Here is a 19,955-nt window from a genome sequence, read left to right as displayed (position 1 = left end):
GAAGAAGAGACCCAATGCTTCCCCAAAGCCAAAGCTTGCTTTAATCAGTGTCATATCACACTGTAAGACTGTAAGACAGTAGCAATAGCAGTTGCAGGGTAGTTCATTTATACACTGCACAGAAAGACACATGCAGAGAAGCAAAACAAAGTTCTATCTCCTTGCACTGTCCATGTCTACCAAAAATCCTCTGGTAACTTGCCCTTTATAAGTCTGAAGCCCCTATAACATGCACCATACATTAAAATGTATTTATTTTTTTACTACTTTTGGGGGGAAAACTGGAAATAAAGCATAGGCGGTAGCTGTTCTTTCTCAAGTCACATCAAAATCTGTAATTAACTTTCTCAAAAGTACATATTTCACTTTACTGCAATAAATGGAACATGAAATGCTTTCAAAGTCTCTATTTAACGTTCCTAAGAAATAGTGAACTTACTGCAAATAAGTAAACGGAATTAGGGCTGGATCTCCTCTAGACCAAATCATTCTGCCCCAGGAGAGGTTACATAAATGGTCAGAACACACCTCTAAGCAGAAGCTACGGCATTCCTTTGTCAGCCACCTCCTCCCCCAGGTGGGGTGGGCAAGGCTCAAGGCTATTTGGCAATAGCAAAAGTAAAAAAACAAAAACCTCATACAGAGGATTGAAACCAACATGGATAATGCGTGCACAGTGTTTAACCTTATAGTTAGAAAATAAAGTGGTACAAAAACACTTCGGTTTGGCCTGTGTGTTACAAGTCTCTCAGCCTTGCAATTATTTCCAACTCATTGATCAGAATAAAAATCAAATTAGACTCTGCATAAAGAGCCCCGCACTCTGAAATGGGCCTAATAAAACGGAGAAAGAGATAATCATCTACCTACACCTTCACGTATCCCCCACCTTGTACTCCTAGCCTTCACTAGCCAAGCGACCTCCTCAGACACCTTGACACTGAAAAGTGGAGCGGGTCGGTCCTGGTGGACTCTTGGGGATGGAGTAAAAAGTGAAAGTGAAGTCGCTCAGTCGTATCCGACTCTTTGCGATCCCGTGGACCGTAGCCCACCAGGCTTCTTCGTCCATGGGATTCTCCAGGCAAGAATACTGGAATGGGTTGCCATTTCCTTCCCCAGGGGGGATGGAGTAACTACCTACTTATTCAGAATCCAGGGCGCACCAAAAATCACTCTAAGCTTCACACTCATTGCCTCATTTAATCTTCTCAATCACCATGTAAGGCAAGAATTATCAGCTGTGTTCCACAAATAAACAAACTGAGGCGCTGAGTTGTTACAAGGGGAGTCAAAGACCACAAAGGGCGGGAAGCCAGACTCGAACCAGGTTTATCAGGTTACCCGCGTCACCTCGGCCTTTTACTGGCATTTTAATTGGCGCGAACCAGTCCCGAGGCGGCTCGTCTGACCGCTCTCAGGGCGCAGGTGAGGTCAGGTCCCGGGGTTCCTCAGGCGGGGGCTCCGGCCGACGCCTCCGTAAACCTAGAACGCCGCTCACCTTCCTCAGCCGCCGCCTACCTCCCGCAGCGCGCTCCACCCGGCCGGCTCAGCTGCCTCCGGCCCCGCCTCTGCGACCGTTACCCCACCGTGGAAGGTCGGCCAATCGAGCAGGAGCTCATCGAGGAATCTGCCTCTGCCCCGGCTGGAACACCGCAGCGATTTCCTCTGACCGCCCGGAGAGGCTGGTCCTGCCTCGCGCCCTCTGGTTGGCTCCGCGACTGGGGGCGGGGCTCACCCTTGGCGTAGACTCTCGTGTGCGGGGGCGGGGGAAGGGCTCTGCGCCTGCGCACTTCCATCTCTCTCACTCCCTAGATCCCGGCTGAGCGCTGCGGTGCCTGGCACTTGGAGGACGCAAATAAGTGTGTTCATGACATTTTGTCCTCCCGTGAAGCATTTTCCAAGTCTCGACGAAGTGTCAGGCCAGACATCGAGCTCCAGAAATGCAAAAGAGGCTGACTGGAGATGTTCAAAGTGTAGTTAGGGAGATAGGTATGCACCCTGCAATTAACGGTGCAGCATGGTGGGCTTGATTAGAGAAAGGTGTGCAGGGCACAGAACGGAACGAAAGGGAGGTTACCTGGGTCGCTGAACTCTTCCTCCTCCTTGAGTGAGTCTCAACCCTGGCTGCCCACTAGAATCACCTGGGGAAACTTGAAACGGATGCTCAGACCCCTGGCCAAGTATATCAGAATCAGACCCATGGGCCAATAGTTTGCTAAAGCTCCCCCGGGTGATTCCAGTGTGCAGCCAAGCCAAGGTAGGGATCTATCACTACAAACCTAGAGAGATGCATAAGAAGAATGGTGAGCTCCCCAACAAAACAGTAGGAAAGGCATTGAAACCACAGAAATGTGTTCAAGGGCAGAGGAGGGTGGGGTGGGAGGGGTGGTCTAAGGTTATTGATGTCTTAGTGCAGAAAGAAGTCAGCCAGAGGAAAAGTGATAGACAAGAAGCGGTTCATTGCAAGGAAGATGGGCAAGGGAGTACTGCTCAGAGAGCTTAACGGGGCTACAGTTTTATAATCAAAGGAAAAGTGGGGAGGGGGAGAATGACACCTTTCTCCTCATTCTTGAGTAGACATCAGGCTTCCATCATCAGTTCCTCCTCCACATCAGGCTGGGAGTTATTTTGTCCCTATGTGGTCTAACTGGGACAGTCCTGGCTCAATGGAAATGAGAAAAAAAGCAGTAATATATTCTAAAATATGGTGAATCATCTCAGCTTTCAGTATAATGCCATCTTTCACTTATATTTTTGTTTTTAGTGTGTGCAGAGGCGTAATCATAGTAGTAATACTAGTAATGTCCTAGTAATCATTAATTTACTGACCTCACTGGGCAGGATGCATGTCTCATGACACCATCATTTTATTGTTTTGGAACATGTCTCATGCTTCTGTTACCTGGCTTTGTTGCTAAGCAAGTCTGCTTTCTTGAGTGGCCATTGACTCACAGGAGTCTCCCATACTTTTCCTTTACCTTCAATCCCCTAGTGGGATTAACTATTTAATCACATACTTTAGCCCTTTACTCTGTTCCTATGGGTATTTACAGAAAACTTCACGTGCAAATTAAACTAATAACTCCAACAAAACCTGTTGTTATAACGCCTAGTTCACAAGTGCTCCGTAAACCTTTTTTTTTTTTTCTGTAATGAAATCTGGGCTCCTTTGGTACAGCTCATATCTGCTCTCCCTAAAAAGCTAACTTCCAAAGCATTGGCCAATATAATAGGCTTCCTGAGGAAGCCGAGGAGTGTGTTGTGTCATTGGAGACTCAGAGGAAGAAGGCCTTAGCAGATGCACTAAGGAGCTGGGACTTTGTCCTGAAGGTGACAGGGAACCATAGATGAGTTTTCAAAAGAAGTATAAAGTGGAAAGGCTTTTGCTTGGGAATTTTCAAGCCTAACTTTCTTGCATCCTGATATAGAGGTAAAAACTAAAATGAAAAAAAAAAAAAAAAATTCACTCCACAGGGTACAAATACTCCTTTTTTTTCCATGAAAGGAAATTATCTAAATCCTCTAATGATCACTTTAATAAATTCAGAATCTACAAATAGGGCCCATGTCCACCTTTTTCAAAAACTCATGGCAGGTAAGCGACCCAGAAATTCCCAAGGTAAAACCCAACTGCCATATACCTGAAGGGGAGGTCTGGCAGCCATTGTCATTGCACCTTGTAGCCACACGATGGCACCGTTGACAACCTGTACCTTCCAATAGGTCGAAGGATGCAGGTCTGTAGCATTAACAGGTCCCACAATAGCCAACAGGGATCTCCCATGGAGAGCAACAGTCCCGGTGTCTCTCACAAGGAGGTCTCAGAGTCACAGCTTTTAGGGTTCAACTTTCAGGCCCATACTCAGCCTTCTTCCAGGCAGCTGGAGCCACTGTGAGTTTGATCTCTATATCTGTCTGCCCATGGAAACATGTCCTCACCTCAATACTGCCCCTTGCCCATTCCATACTCAGCTACTTACACTAGCAATGGTTGACAAATTTTCATCTTCAACACTTGGAACACAAAGAATCTCACTTCTTGACTTTTCCAGGGTAATCTGGGGACTTACCCACTTTTCTGAGTGTCGCTGCTTAATATAGGTAGGCAGCCAAATATCATTGGTCAATTAGGATTATTTGAGTTATAAATAGAATAGAACACTGAATGAAACTGTCTTCTGAAGCAATAAGAAAATTGTTATCTCATATAACTGTCATCCAGAGGCAACACAGACTTTGGACTAGGTTGACTCAGTGGTTCAACAAGCTATCAAGGGCAAGTTATTGGAAAGTAAAGGCTATCAAGTTTATCAAATTATCAAGGAAGAGTTTTCCCTCTGTTCTGCTGTAAACATAGTAAGTTTCAAATTAAAATGAAAGTGCTGGTTCAGATGTCTACCAGGAGCAATCAGGACCACATGCTTCCTTTTCCATCTGAAATCTTTACTTCTGATTTTTTGAGCCAATTAGGTCACTTAGGCACATACTCTGCCTCCAATCAGTAACTGCCTGGCAGACTTACAGATGATTTAAGCCTGAGTTCCAGAAGAGAGAAGGAGTTAGCATAACTGGAATTAGCAGTGGGATGGGTGCTCCTTGAGTCACATGGGTTGTAAAGCAGAAGCATGGCTACTTGGGTAAACTGGAGTCCTATAAGGATCGAGAGGAAACTGGACACTAGAAGGAGGATCACCAGTATCCTTCACAATTTTCAAAGCACAAAAAGACTGATTATTTTCTAATTACTAACAATAACAACCCCTCTCTATTCGCTCCTGGATTTTGTATGTAGCAAGTAGAGGGAAGGAAGCTCTATAACATGTGCTCCAAAGGAATTCCTTCTTATGAGCCCGAAGGCCTTTCTAGCTCTTCTGTTTGCCAGCAAAGGAGAGGACTCTGCACACAAGTTCAGTCTTTAGCTCGGTGTCCTGCTGCGCTGGTCTCAAGAGTCTTCCATGGGCCTCATCTACCCACCAGGGTTCAAATTGCTCGAGCACTCACTTAACATATGTTCATTTACAGAAACTTATTATGCAACTGTTATGTATTGCACATTCAACTTGATACTGTTATGTATATGGTGGTGAGTAAACCAGATGAAGTTCCTACCCACGTGGAGCTTACAGTATAGTTGGGAAGAGAGATACGGAACAAATACAAATAAGCATGCTATTATAATACCTGCTACGCAGGAAGAGATGAGGGTTATGTGCAGGAGAACTCTCTGAAGAAGTGACATTTAAGCTGAGATCCAAAGCCTGTCTTCATTTCACCGGACTGCTTTCCTCTGTGCTTTGACTTCCCAGTAGAATTTACAGCCTATATTAGCAATTAGATCTATTTTCTAAACTACTAAACTGACTCTCAAATTCTCTCCTGGGTATAGAACTATCAGGTGGCTCCCCACAAGGAGGATACCAAAGATGAGTGGCATTTAGTGATGAGTTCTTGAAGATTCTTTGACTTACAAGTCTTTCAGACTTAGAATCCTTTATTACACTAATACGTTTGGTCTGCACTTCCCCATGAGAATTTGAACTCCTGGGGACACGGATCATACCTTACTAAACTTTTCCAGAACCTAGCTTAGTCCCTGGCACATAGTAGGTGCTCAATACAGTGCTGAATTATCTTGTTAAATTTGAGTCAGATTTGTTCAGCAGCATTCTGCTTCAGTAGCCATTCTCCAGTATGAAAGACAATTAGCAAACAGCTCAGGCAAATGTATTAATAACAAATGCTCAACAATCCATATAGAGCAACAATAGTTGCATGAATTGAGCCCTTAAAACCTTTCAGGCTCTGGTCTAAGCATATTCATTTCTAACCTGTTGACTCTTCACAACTTTAATGTAAGTACTGTTGTCATGTTTACAAATGACCAAATTCAAAAGTAGACGTATAGAAAAATGACTTGCTAAAGTCACACTGCTATTATAGTATATGGCAGATCCAGGATCTGAAACCAACATTCAGGCTCCATTAACCACTTCATTAACCAGTTGACCATACCACTTCTCACGACGGGCATCTACTCTACCATGAGATTGGTGTATGTGCTTATTCCAACTTGCAGTTATTTCATCTGTCTGTTTATTAGTTATCTATTGATGCATAACAAATTACCCCTATTCATAGCAGCTTAAAGCAAACATTTATCTCAAAGTTTCTGTGGGTCAGGACTAAAGGAATAGCTTAACTGGAAGGTCTAGACAGAATCTTTCATGAGATGAAGGTGCAGTCAACGCATTGGCCAGGACTGCAGTCATCTCAAGGTTCAAGTAGACTAAAGGATCCATTTCCAAACTCACTTGTGTGGTTGTCGGCTGGCCTCAGTTTGTTCCTTGTTAAGTGGGCCTCTCCACAGGCTGCCTGAGTGTCCACATACATGATGGCTTCCCACAGAGGAAGTGATGAAGAGAATGAGTGAGCACCTAAGACAGAAGTTGGTGTCTTTTTCATAACCTGATCTTGGATGTGACATAGCATCACTTCTGCTGTATGCTACTGATCGCACAAACCAAACTTGCTGAAATGTGCATGAGCATAATACAAGGATGTGAACATTAGGAGTAAGGGTCTTTGGGAGACCTCTTGGAGGAAATCTACCTCAGTCCGTTTGCTTATTTTTGTGATGGCCTTCTCCTCTAGAATGTAAACTTCATGAGTGAGGAAAAGCCATCGGTGCTTCTCATTGCTATATCCCCTCACATGGTGACCTGCCATATAACAGATTGTCAATAAATCCTGAATAAATGTAATGATGATGGTGATATTGTTATCAAATTAAGTTGTATGGACCTCACTCAGCCCTAGCCAAAGCAGAAACAACACCCAGTTGTGGATGGGACTGGTGATAGAAGCAACATCCAATGCTGTAAAGAGCAATATTGCATAGGAACCTGAAATGTTAGGTCCATGAATCAAGGCAAATAGGAAGTGGTCAAACAGGAGATGGCAAGAGTGAACATCGACATTTTAGGAATCAGCAAACTAAAATGGACTGGAATGGGTGAATTTAACTCAGACGACCATTATATCTACTACTGTGGGCAAGAATCCCTTAGAAGAAATGGAGTAGTGATCATAGTCAACAAAAGAGCCCAAAAAGCAGTACTTGGGTGCAATCTCAAAAACGACAGAATGATCTCTGTTTGTTTCCAAGGCAAACCATTCAATATCACAGTAATCCAAGTCTATGCCCCGACCAGTAACGCTGAAGAAGCTGAAGTTGAATGGTTCTACGAAGACCTACAAGACCTTCTAGAACTAACATCCAAAAAAGATGTCCTTTTCATTATAGGTGACTGGAATGCAAAAGTAGGAAGTCGAGAAACACCTGGAGTAACAGGCAAATTTAGCCTTGGAGTACAGAATGAAGCAGGGCAAAGGCTAACAGAGTTTTGTCAAGAGAAGGCACTGGTCATAGTGAACACACTCTTCCAACAACACAAGACAAGACTCTACACGTGGACATCACCAGATGGTTAATAACGAAATCAGATTGATTATATTCTTTGTAGCCAAAGATGGAGAAGCTCTATACAGTCAGCAAAAACAAAACTGGGAGTCAATTGTGGCTCAGACCATGAATTCCTTAGTGCAGATTGAGACTTAAATGTAAGAAAGTAGGGGAAACCACTAGACCATTCAGGTATAATCTAAATTAAATCCCTTACGATTATACAGTTGATGTGACAAATAGAGTCAAGCGATTAGATCTAGTAGACAGAGTGCCTGAAGAACTATGGATTGAGGTTCATGACATTGTACAGGAGACAGGGATGAAGACCATCCCCAAGAAAAAGAAATGCAAAAAAGAAAAATGGCAGTCAGAGGTGGGCCTTACAAATAGCTATGAAAAGAAGAGAAGTGAAAAGCAAAGGAAAAAAAGGGGAAATATACCCATTTGAATGCAGAGTTCCAAAGAATATCAAGGAGAGATAAGAAAGCCATCCTCAGTGATCAATGCAAAGAAATAGAGGAAAGCAGTGAAATGGGAAAGACTAGAGAGCTCTCCAAGAAAATTAGAGATACCAAGGGAATACTTAATGCAAAGATGTGTATAATAAAGGACAGAAATGGTATGGACCTAACAGAAGCAGAAGATATTAAGAAGAAGTGGCAAGAATCCACAGAAGAACTATACAAAACAGATCTTCATGACCCAAATAATCATGATGGTGTGATCACTCACTTAGACCCAGACATCCTGGAAAGCAAAGTCAAGTGGGCCTTAGGAAGCATCACTACGAACAAAGCTAGTGCAGGTGATTAAATCCCAGTTGAGCTATTTCAAATCCTACAAGATGATGCTATGAAAGTACTGCACTCATATGCCAGCAAATTTGGAAAACTCAGCAGTGGCCACAGGACTGGAAAAGGTCCGTTTTCATTCCAATCCCAAAGAAAGGCAATGCCAAAGAATGCTCAAACTACCACACAATTGCACTCATCTTACACGCTGCAAAGTAATGCTTAAAATTCTCCAACCCAGGCTTCAGCAATATGTTAACCATGAACTTCCAGATGTTCAAGCTGGTTTTAGAAAAGGCAGAGGAACCAGAGATCAAATTGCCAACATCCTCTGGATCATTGAAAAAGCAAGAGAGTTCCAGAAAAACATCTATTTCTGCTTTATTGACTATGCCAAAGCCTTTGACTGTGTGGATCACAATAAACTGTGGAAAATTCCAAAAGAGATGGGAATAACAGACCACCTGACCTGCCTCTTGAGAAACCTGTATGTAGGTCAGGAAGCAACAGTAAGAACTGGACATGGAACAACAGAATGGTTCCAAATCAGGAAAGGAGTCTGTAAAGGTTGTATATCGTCACCCTGCTTACTTAACTTATATGCAGAGTACATCATGAGAAACGCTGGACTGGATGAAGCACAAGCTGGAACCAGGATTGCTGGGAGAAATATCAATAACCTCAGATATGCAGATGACACCACCCTTATGGCAGAAAGTGAAGAAGAACTAAAGAGCCTCTTGATGAAAGTGAAAGAGGAGAGTAAAAAATTAGCTTAAAACTCAACATTCAGAAAGCTAAGATCATGGCATCTGGTCCCATCACTTCATGGCAAATAGACAGGGAAACAGTGAAAACAGTGGCAGACTTTACTTTTCTGGGCTCCAAAATCACTGCAGATGGTGATTGCAGCCATGAAATGAAAAGACACTTGTTCCTTGGAAGAAAAGTTATGACTAACCTAGACAGCATATTAAAGAGCAGAGACATTACTTTGCTGACAGAGTTCCAGCTAGTCAAAGGTATGGGTTTTCCAGTAGTCACGTATGGATGTGAGAGTTGTACTATAAAGAAAGCTGAGTACTGAAGAGTTGATGCTTTTTAACTGTGGTGTTGGAAAAGACTCTTGAGAGTTCCTTGGAATGCAAGGAGATCCAACCAATCCATCCTAAAGGCAATCAGTCCTGAATATTCATTGGAAGGACTGATGCTGAAGTTGAAACTCCAATCCTTTGGCCACCTGATGTGAAGAAGTGACTCATTTGAAAAGACCCTGAGGCTGGGAAAGATCGAAGGCAGGAGGATAAGGGGACGACAGAGGATGAGATGGTTGGATGGCATCACCAACTCAATGGACATGAGTTTGAGTGAACTCTGGGAGTTAGTGATGAACAGGGAGGCCTGGCATGCTGCAGTCCATGGGGTTGCAGAGTCGCCAGGATTGAGGGACTGGACTGAACTATAAAACCATAAACAAAACCACATTCTATGCCCCAGGCCATTTGATGGAAGAAAAATGTCACCACCCTTCTAGTAATTTGATAATCCTAGTTTGACCTCATAGGATCAGACACTTCTGTGCCTAATAAGAAGGAGCTAATGAAGGAGGAGCTCACAATGTATGCCTTACATATGCATCTATGTCTACTTGAAGAAGGTGGTCTATTCCCCTCCCCGCTTTTTTTCATTATAAAATTGTAGCTCACTCAATCCTCGGGGCAGCGCTCCTTTGCCTGCCCGCTTGCATCTCTTATAAGCATCCTATATTAATAAATCTACTTCTTGCCTATCACTTTGCCTCTCGCTGAATTACTGCACTGAGACACAAAGAACTTGAGCCTTAGGAAGTTCAGGCACCAGGTGAGGGATTCTAATTAAAAGATCAATGGTTCAAGTCCCAAGTTGGGTTTTGGTGCTGTTTGAGTCCCAGTCACGTGGGTTAGGGTCCCAAACTGGGTTTTGGCTGGGTTTGAGTCCTGGCGTCATGGGCTAGAGTCCCACACTGGGCTTTGGATGGGCTCAAGTCCTGGCTTCATGGGTTCAGTTTCCAAACTACATTTTGGCTGGGATTGAGTCCCAACACGTAGATTCAAGTTCCCATCTGAGGTAAACGGATTCAAGAGGAGCCTGGCATGCTACAGTCTATGGGGTTGCAAAAAGTTGAACATGTTTCAGCAACTGAACAACAACAACAAATATAATTTCTATATATAACTATTGAAGGTGGAGTTCGAAGCAAACATAGCAAATTCATGAAAATGTTGGCCTTCGGGGAGGAGAAGAAAGTAAAGGTATTAGGGTTGAAAGTCAAATACCAATTTATCTTCAATATTTCCTTCTACTAGTGAAAAAGGAGGGAAGGGGGAAGGGCACAACCTCTAAAAAATGACATAACCATCAGTTCAGTTCAGTTCAGTCGGTCAGTCATGTCTGACCCTTTGCGACCCCATGAATTGCAGCAAGCCAGGCCTCCCTGTCCATCACCAACTCCCAGAGTTTACTCAAACTCATGTCCATCAAGTCAGTGATGCCATCCAGCCATCTCATCCTCTGTCGTCCCCTTCTCCTCCTGCCCCCAATCCCTCCCAGAAACAGGGTCTTTTCCAATGAATCCACACTTCGCATGAGGTGGCCAAAGTATTGGAGTTTCAGCTTCAGCATCAGTCCTTCCAATGAATACCCAGGACTGATCTCCTTTAGAATGGACTGGTTGGATCTCCTTTCAGTCCAAGGGACTCTCAAGAATCTTCTCCAACACCACAGTTCAAAAGCATCCATTTTTCAGTGCTCAGCTTTCTTCACAGTCCAACTCTCACACCCATACATGACCACTGGAAAAACCATAGCCTTGAGTAGACGGACTTTTGTTGGCAAAGTAATGTCTCTGCTTTTTAATGTGCTATCTAGGTTGGTCATAACATTCCTTCCAAGGAGAAAGTGTCTTTTAATTTCATGGCTGCAATCACCATCTGCAGTGATCTTGGAGCCCAAAAACATAAAGTCTGACACCGCTTCCACTGTTTCCCCATCTATTTCCCATGAAGTGATAGGACCAGATGCCATGATCTTAGTTTTCTGAATGTTGAGCTTTAAGCCAACTTTTTTCACTCTCCTCTTTCACTTTCATCAAGAGGCTTTCTAGTTCCTCTTCACTTTCTGCCATAAGGGTGGTGTCATCTGCATATCTGAGGTTATTGATATTTCTCCCAGCAATCTTGATTCCAGCTTGTGCTTCTTCCAGCCCAGCATTTCTCATGACATAGCCATAGGACACGATAAAAACTGGCTAGGGCCAACTAGCTCCAAGATGGTGGAAGATTCGACTTCCAATAGACCTTAAGCCTCACTATACACTGATTCTATTCATTAGCTAAATGACACGCTCAACAGCACCATGAGTTCCAAGATAATCATAAAATACCAAAAAGTAGGCAGTGCCCAATTCCTGGAAATCTTCACTCCTTCCCTGAAATAGTTGAAATAATCCTCCCACTCATTAGCCTATGAAATTACCCAGATAATAAAAACTAATCACACCATATTTCAGAGACTCGCTTCTGAGATTGCCCACATTCTGTCTGTGGAATGTTTCTGTCCAAATAAATTCACTTCTTATCTATCACTTTGCCTCTCACTTAATTCTTTCTGCATCAAAAACCTGAGCTTCATTACATCCTGAGACCCAGTGTGTGATCTAAATTAAAAAGCCATGGGTTCAAGATCCAACCTGAGTTGCACAGATTCATTGGGATTTTTTATTGAGCCAATAAGAATGGGCAATGCTGGTGGTGGGAATATGAGCATTTTTCTCTGTACTTTCCCGTATTTTTAAAATTTCTCAAAGTCAACTAGATGCAGATTTTTGTCTTAAAAAATTGAAACACAAGCCTTGGAATGCTCCTTAGACACTTTAAAGGTGCCTTCCTTTGGTTCTTTGGTCTAAGGAAGGGTGAATCTACAAACCCCACTCTCCAGATGACTCAGACCAAAATCTATTTTCTCCTAAAACTGTCAAACTTTTCTTGTTTGAAGTTTATCAATCCATCTTGGTTTGATCCTTCTCCACTTTCCGTGTTTTGTGTAGGTAGAGCCAGAGGCTCTTTGCGCTGAAGGAGAGAGGCCCAAGCAGCAGCAGCCTGGCTGGCAGCAGGAGACCTGTTACTGGCACTGGTGCTGACGCACAATCCTCTGAGTCCAGAATCCTGGGCTCTGGGCTCATTTGAAAGTCTCTGGTGCAGCTTCCATGAACACATAGCCAATAGTCATGCTGGACCGATACTGGAAGGGCACATGCAAAGTTTTAAACCTGTAGGTATCAGGTGATGTAACCTTTCCCTTTAATTTTGATGTCCATTCTTGCTGTTTAAGAAGTAATTTCAGAAAATCCATTAGTTCATTAACAATTCCCTTTTCCAAAGGAGGCCCAATGAAAACATGGACTATTATGAATGAAAGCGGTTTTAGGTGCTCTCTTAAAATAAATCACTGATGTCTATGGGTGGGCTGGTGAGAGGTAGTTTGAGAGGTTAGAGCAAGCAACATCCAGGCTTTTCTCGGGAAACAAGAAAACAATCTCAGAGTGGAAATAAAGTCAAAAGCAGGATCACCAGGTGAGTATGTTTCACGCTCAGGTCAATACCTTTCACGGTGTTTTGTTCACACTTTCTTTTCGTAACAATCCTCTTTGCTAACAAGTGACCATGCCTACCTCCAGTGTGCTGGGCCCAGGGAATAAGTAGGCAGAAAATACAGCCTAAACTGGCATGTTCCTTAATTCCAGATATCCCAGAAACTATACCCAAAAAGGAAACATTGGCGCAGAATAAGCCAGTGGCAAAATCAGACTGCCTCACCTATTCAGGGGACAGACTTGAATGCACTTCATGAGTGGGCTGAACCCCTCTGCACTCTGGGGCCCTTAGGCAGAGGGGCTCCCCAAACCCCTAAGACAGGATCTATATTCAAGCACAATACTTTTCTAACAGCAGACTCTGATAATATGACCTTTGAAAATTCTACAGGCTGGCTTCATGTGCTGGCCCTGCAACTTCTGTAGGCCTTTGAGTCTACGTAAAATGGGAATAACTACTGGACTGTTGTGAGAACTACAGGCAATAATATACAAGGCACAAAGCAAGCATTCAATAAATTATACCTTATTCGTCTTGTAAAAGATATTCTGATTCCCAAAGTTTTACAAGAAAATATGATCCTTCATTAAACAATATTTTTGAGCTACTGCCCAACCAGGGTTTCCTGGCCCTAACCCAACAATTCACAAGTGTTTCTCAGAAGATCTAAGGACAAGAAAAAGGAATTAGGGATGCATCTTCATCTATTTCTGGAAATTTCCACTCTGGGGCCTTTTGCCTTCTCCCCTATTTCCCTGGTTCATTCTTTCAATCATCATTTATTGAAAAGTCTCTATTCAAGACACCGGTGCAGAAGAAGATGCAAATATGAAAAGTCTTTGTCTCCAGGGAGCTTTCAATACAGGGTAGCAAACAAGAAATCAGTGCTAAGCAGAATCCCTGTAACATAATTTCCTTGGGAATTCAGTCCATTACTTCGCAGACTAGTTAACTGAATCAACAGATTGTTCTTGATTGTTTCTCAACTGCTGTTCTCTCACATCCTCACTACCAATCCCATAGGTGAAACAATCTTTCTTACATTAACATCAAGCTGAGGGAAGAAACTGGGACCTGCATGTCCCTTTGCCCTCAAATCTTCAGAGCCCCCAGAGAACCCTTTCACATGTTTATTTTGCTGCTGAATCCATTTTCCCCAGGGACCACTCACTGCTCTTTTCAGATGGCTCACTCAACCATCCTCTCCTCTGCAGTGATTGCTGTCTCTTCCTTAAAGAAAATCAAGGCCACCTGAAACATTACTCAGGTCTACTCTTCATTCAGTCAACAACACTTATCAGAGCATAGTAGGAGCCTGCACTGTGCAGACCTGGGAGCTGCTACAGTGAGAACCAAGCGGCCATGGTCCTTGACCTCACAGACCTCAGCCTACCATTAAGCTGCCAGGGAGCCGCGCTCAGTCGCTTCAGTCGCGTCCGACTCTTTGCGACCCCATGGACTGCAGCCCGCCAGGCTCCTCTGTCCATGGGATTCTCCAGGAAAGAATACTGGCGTGGGTTGTGGCGCTTCCTCCAGGGGATCTGCCCAACCCAGGTCTCCCTCATTGCTGGCAGATTCTTGACCGCTGGACCCCCGGGGAAACCCTATTATCCTGTACATTCAACAAAGATTACACGAATACTTGCACAACTTGAACAGAACTGAGAATTCCAGGTGTTGCAAGTCTTAGGATAGTTTTTCTTAAGAAATGACATTTGAAGAACAATCTCAATCGCAATGGAGGTTAACTAAGGGAAGAGGCAGGGAGGAGCGCCCAGGCAAAGAGAAGAGCATCTGCAGAGGCCCTGGGCTGAAGGACTTCACATCATTTGAGGATCTATCTAAACGAAGCCAGAGGAGACCGGGGCAACATCATACATGGGCCTCATGCCCATCCTAACGAGTTTTGATCTTTCTAGGAGTAATCAGCAGCTTTACAGAGTTTCAAGGAGACAATGCCATGATCGGATTTACCTGCCCCGTGCTTCAGAGCAGGCAAGGTCTGGTTTTGCCCACCCGGTTCGCTCCAGCGTCCAGCCAGCGCCCGCTGTCAGCGGGTTCTTACGGAGGCGTCTCAGCGCAAAGCCGGCCGCGCGGACAGCGGCGGGGGTTGGGTCGCCGCGCCGGGGAAGGGCGGGCGCGGTTGGCGCTGGGCACCTCGGGGACCTGAAGCGCGACAGAGTCGGCGCGCTCGGAGCTCTCGCTTCCGCGGAGGCTGCGTCTGGTTCTCGGCGAAGGGCCTAAGAGGTCCAGTCGGCGGAACCCACCGGTCTCTGGGCCCAGAGCCCCCAGAGCCCCACGGCGCCCAGGTGAGCCTCGCGGCCCAGGTGGGGCGGCCCGGCCGGCCCGGAAGCCCCTGCGCGCAGCGCCGGGCGCCCCCCCCCCGCCGTGCGGGCGGCCGCCATCTCCGGGCTGCGGCGACGCGGCGGCGGGCGTGCTGGGCAGTGGGCGGTGTCCTGGCGGCGGTGCGACCCCGCGGCGAGGCCTAGGCCCGCGCGGGAGGTGGGGAGGGCGCTCCGGGCGTCTCGCAGAGACCCGGCCGCTGGCGGGGCGGAGACCCGGCGGGGCGGCGGTTTGCTCCTGCCCGGCCAGGCCCTGGAACCCGCGGCTCCGGCCTCTGCCCGAATATAAATTCATTATTTGTCGCAGTCGGAAAAGTGGAGCCGACGTCACAGGGCAGGAAGCGCAGGAGCCGAACCTTCGCTGCCGGGGAGCACCGGGTTAGCATTAAGGTGTCTTTCCTTCCAGTCCCCTTTTCCCTGCAAAAATGAGCCGGCTGTATTTTTGCAGAGCCTGGATCACAAAGTGCTGCAGCCTGGCTTCTTTGTCTTACCAACACATCCCACGCGTCTGCGCGCGCTGATGTTTGTGTCCGTCCTCTTTACTGGCCGCGAGTGGGTAAGCACACTTGGTGCCAGGTTTTCCGCGCCTGACCAGGGCTGGACGCTTGCTGAGTGACAGGACTGTGATTCACTCCACGGATTATCTGCACGATGGTGAACATACGGGTGGTTTTCACCAAAAACGATTCGTTGAGCACTGTTCCCTCTGGTTTTTTTTATTGTGTAGAAAGGCTTGCGGTACCCATTGCAAAATGCTCCTTGGAAAAGTTATTCGTGTTTTTTGTGCCTCACATTTGGGAACACCTGGCTCAAAGAGCTAACTGACAGACTTTGCTGGAGGTCCCAGTGCTGATCCTTCGTTAAGTTTGACGTGCCTTGTGCAATAGCTGGCCTTACCTAGAGCTTTGCTGAAAAGAAACTGAATACCTTAGTAATTTTTAAAACCGACTTAGGCTTAGCTTGGATAAAGCATTACAGTCCCCAGTACGATTAAATCTAAGTTAAAACAAAATTCAGGCTGGGATTAGATAAATAGTGGAAACGTTTTAAAGTCCTACTCTGAAACATGGATGTTGAGTTGCTAGGAGAGGGATTTTAAATGATTATGCTGAGGGCTGTGTCTCTAGAGACTCAAGAAACTTGCCGTGAAGACATGTAAACTTTCAAGTGAGTGACATTGTCCTTATCAGTGAAAATAAATGGAATTTGTTTTTCCATCCTTTTTACTTACATTTTAAAAGCTGTATGCTGAAATAGAGGGAATTTTTCTTTGTAATGATCATTTTCCAGTTTGATCTCATGGTCCTGATAATTAAATGCATGTATAAGTTTAAAATGACAATGGATGAATTCCTTTCTCTCAAGTTTTAAAGCATAGGCTTCCCTGGTCTTCCCACCCATTTGGCAGGATTCTTTCTCTGGGGGCCTTTTCTGGTTCTTTGTTGTTGTTTAGTCCCTGAGTCATGTCTGACTCAATTTTGAGACTTAGCCCGCCAGGCTTCTCTGTCCAAGGATTTTCCAGGCAAGAATACTGGAGTGGGTTGCCATTTCCTCCTCCAGGTGATCTTCCTGACCTCGGGATTTATCGAACAGCACCACCCCCACCCATATCCCCCCACACCCCCCTGCACCCCTGTCTCCTGCGTTTGCAGACAGATTCTTTACCTCTGAGCCACCTGGGTAGCCCTGTTCTGTTCTTTACGCTTCCCTTTCCAAGGACAGTCCCATGGCTGTGCTGTAATCATCTTTTGTCTCTACAGAGCCTCTCACTCTGAGCTTAGTGCCTGGCATATGAGTGACTGATGACAGCTAGCTTGGCGGATGAATTTAGAATATGACCTGAATTTAGAATATGACAATAGCTTAGAGATTTGTGTGACAGATAAATTTATTATTCAAATGAGTAAGGTAGAAACCTGGGACATGTACAGCTGTGGTCATCTCTTGGTCATAAGGGAAATCATATTCCAAGAAACGCTACTGGCAGGACACCCAGGTTGTTTTTTTGTAATAAGTTTGTTGAGATATAATTCATATGCCATACAATTCACCCGTCTAAAGGATACAATTCAGTGGGGTTTTTGTGTGTGTATAACAGTATTAATTTTTAAAAGTTGTGATCAATATATATGACATAAAAATTGCCATTTAAAAATGTCCAGTTCATTGACTTAAATGAACATAAAGTTCATTTATGATGTACAGCCATCACCACTATTTCCAAAACATTTTCAACACCTTCAACTCATACTCCCTAAGTAAATGTTGAATGTATGAATGAATGTTGATAGTAGAGAGAATATTTTATGTGACCTTGATTTCTAACCTCTCGTCTAATTTGTTGTGTTGCCTTTTATGCTTTATATGAAATATAATTAAGATGGCACTAAACCTTATCTTAGAGTGGTAATATTTGAAATTCCTCAAAGTGAAAAATTGGGCAGTTCTTTCAAGTTTGTTGAATTACTGAACTTTCTAGAGTCTCTAAAAGTTGTAGAGCAAAATCTGAGTGATATCCCAAACTCTACTCTGATTTATGAAAGATACGTATCCTATGTTATATTATGCTATTTAGCTTACTCTATTGCTCTGTGTTTTTGCTTTGATAGTTCTAGGATACCCTCCACTTTCATAGGAGATATCCTAAGAGGTATTTTTAAGACTAGAAAAATCTACAAATATATAAGGTGCTAATTACAAAAAGGGATTTATTTTAGGTACAATGTATTTTGAATCTTTAGTTTTTATTCTAAAATATTTAGCTTTTGTTTGCCTGTTGGGTTGCTTTTATGGGTGCCAAGGTCGTCTTTAATATCTTTTAAAAAGCAATTTGTCATATTTGGTTATTTCCAGACAAAAAAAAAGATTGGCAATCTCCCATTTTTACAAGGAGAGAGCACCCTTGGACATCTATATGGAAAAGACTAGACTAGAGTAGGTCTTGGAAGCAAAAAAAATAGTTGAATTTATTATTCAATAGGTTTGACAGGGGTACAATTGTTAATCCTAAATCTTCAAATGTGGATGGTTTTCTATGCATGTGAGTATTACATTTGCTTCTGATTTTTAGCATTATAGCCCAGATACTGTTTAGTTCATTACAGAGGTGTTCTGGACCCTGGATTTGGCTTGGACTCTTCTGGTGACCTGAGCAAACCATATAACCTTTGTGAATTCATTATTGGCACTAGTAAATTAATTGGGTTTGAGTAAGTGGGCAAAATTAAGTTTGCTCTTAGAAAGCAAACTGGCACATCCCTGGCTGCTTCCTGCACGCTTAACATTTCTTTGAAGTTATCTTTAAAATTTTTTTTAAATTATGTATTGTACCATAATACAGCTTTCTAAATTTTAATATGAAGATTGAATTTTAAATTTGTTACTACCCTGTAACATGGCTGCCTCCAGAGGATGCACTCTGTTTATCCTGGGGTTTTCTGTATTCTCTGACCTACTGCCTCATACCCTTGGGGCTTCTTCTCAATTTGAGAAGCAAGGGACCCAGAGGACCTCTACATCTCTTGCAACTCTGACATGGTATGATACTTGAAATAAACTAGAGTTTATTCTCTTAGTTTTAGGAAATTATAAATCCTTAGCAGGGAAAAATTTGACTGGGTGACTTGCATGATTTAATTTCTTTTCCTGACAATTAGAGATTCCAGTTCTATTGTATGTAAAAGCTGTTTCATCAGAAACTGCATGCATTTTAAGAAATGGATTGCAAAGTTAGAAAAACTCTTTGCACATGTCATCTTTGTTGCTCTCAATCTTTCCTTGCTGCACTTCTGCTTTTTTCTTTCCTGGCTCCTAATTGGATTAAAGACTGTTTTGCCAACCATGGCATCTGGAGATGACAGTCCTATCTTTGAAGATGACGAAAGGTAAATGTCTTGCATTGTGATAAAACTGGGTTATGAAGCTTTAAAGATGGGCTTTAATCATTCAGGAGAGTATCCAGGCTACTTTTTTGGAGAACACATTTTGTAATACTGCAGAATGCATAGCTTTGCTTCTCTGTGATTTCCAGCAAGGGTGGTGAACACCTGGCATGGAGGTGGCCACCACTAATGTGGCATCTTTTCCCATAAAACCTGGATGTGAGGTCTGCAAATCCCTCTCAGCACAAAATTCTTGGCAATCACTTCCAAAATGATATGAAACCTATTTACTGTTTCTGGTTTAGAGCCTACAAAGGAGATTAGAGTGAATGAAGAGGAGGATGTGGTTAAGAGAATAGACTCTGGGACCAGACTCCTAAAATTACATCCCATCTGTCATTGTGACCTTAGACAAGCCTTTAGCCTCTCCGAGTCTCGGTTTCCTCATCTGTAAATGGTGGAATAATAGTACCCACCTCATGGTGAGGATTCTTTGAGTTAATGTGTGTAAAGCTCTTAGAACAGTGATTGGCACACAGTAAGTACTGAATAACTGTTAGTTATGAACATTACTGCTGTAATGTTACTTCTCTCAAAGCTAAAACTCTGTATCAGTATCAAAATATTACTTATATGTTATATATGCATTGTATATGATATATTTTATGTTTAAGTTGTACCAGAAATGTCACAAAACAGAATCCTTTATATTTTTAACAAGATTTCCTGTAAAAAAAAAATTTCCTGTAATAATGACAAGATTACTGTCTTCCATAACATTTTTATATCTATTATGGAACATTTCTTCCATGACTTTTTTCTCAGTCTTAGTATTTTTTTTTTTT

The 19,955-nt window shown here is 43.5% G+C and overlaps 3 protein-coding genes across 7 annotated transcripts in view; 1 reads left to right on the top strand and 2 right to left on the bottom strand.

Moving 5' to 3' along the window:
• CEP70 (centrosomal protein 70) overlaps positions 1–1,104 on the bottom strand; it is a 242,652-nt gene extending 241,548 nt beyond the window's left edge. Inside the window, exon 1 of the mRNA XM_043474277.1 lies at positions 890–1,104. The gene's annotated coding sequence lies outside the window, so the exon portion shown is untranslated. The remainder of the gene's footprint in view (positions 1–889) is intronic.
• The window catches only part of LOC122445275 (collagen alpha-1(III) chain-like), a 28,845-nt gene extending 12,897 nt beyond the window's left edge, over positions 1–15,948 (bottom strand). For 2 of the 3 annotated variants that reach the window (XR_006270497.1, XR_006270496.1), the window contains exon 1: positions 14,862–15,948. Coding sequence is in view for 1 of the 3 variants with exons in the window: in XM_043474284.1 (XP_043330219.1) it covers positions 14,953–15,524 (572 nt within the window). In the remaining 2 variants the exon portion in view is untranslated. The remainder of the gene's footprint in view (positions 1–14,861) is intronic. The other variant, XM_043474284.1, reaches the window with a different exon arrangement.
• The window catches only part of FAIM (Fas apoptotic inhibitory molecule), a 173,781-nt gene that overhangs the window by 144,322 nt on the left and 9,504 nt on the right, over positions 1–19,955 (top strand). The gene's annotated exons all lie outside the window — the stretch shown is intronic.

The sequence above is a fragment of the Cervus canadensis genome, chromosome 7 (genome assembly GCF_019320065.1).
Source record: "Cervus canadensis isolate Bull #8, Minnesota chromosome 7, ASM1932006v1, whole genome shotgun sequence".
Classification (NCBI taxonomy): Eukaryota; Metazoa; Chordata; class Mammalia; order Artiodactyla; family Cervidae; genus Cervus; species Cervus canadensis.
The sequence above is the reverse complement of the archived record's forward strand: the minus strand, read 5'-3'. Positions and strand labels throughout refer to the sequence as shown.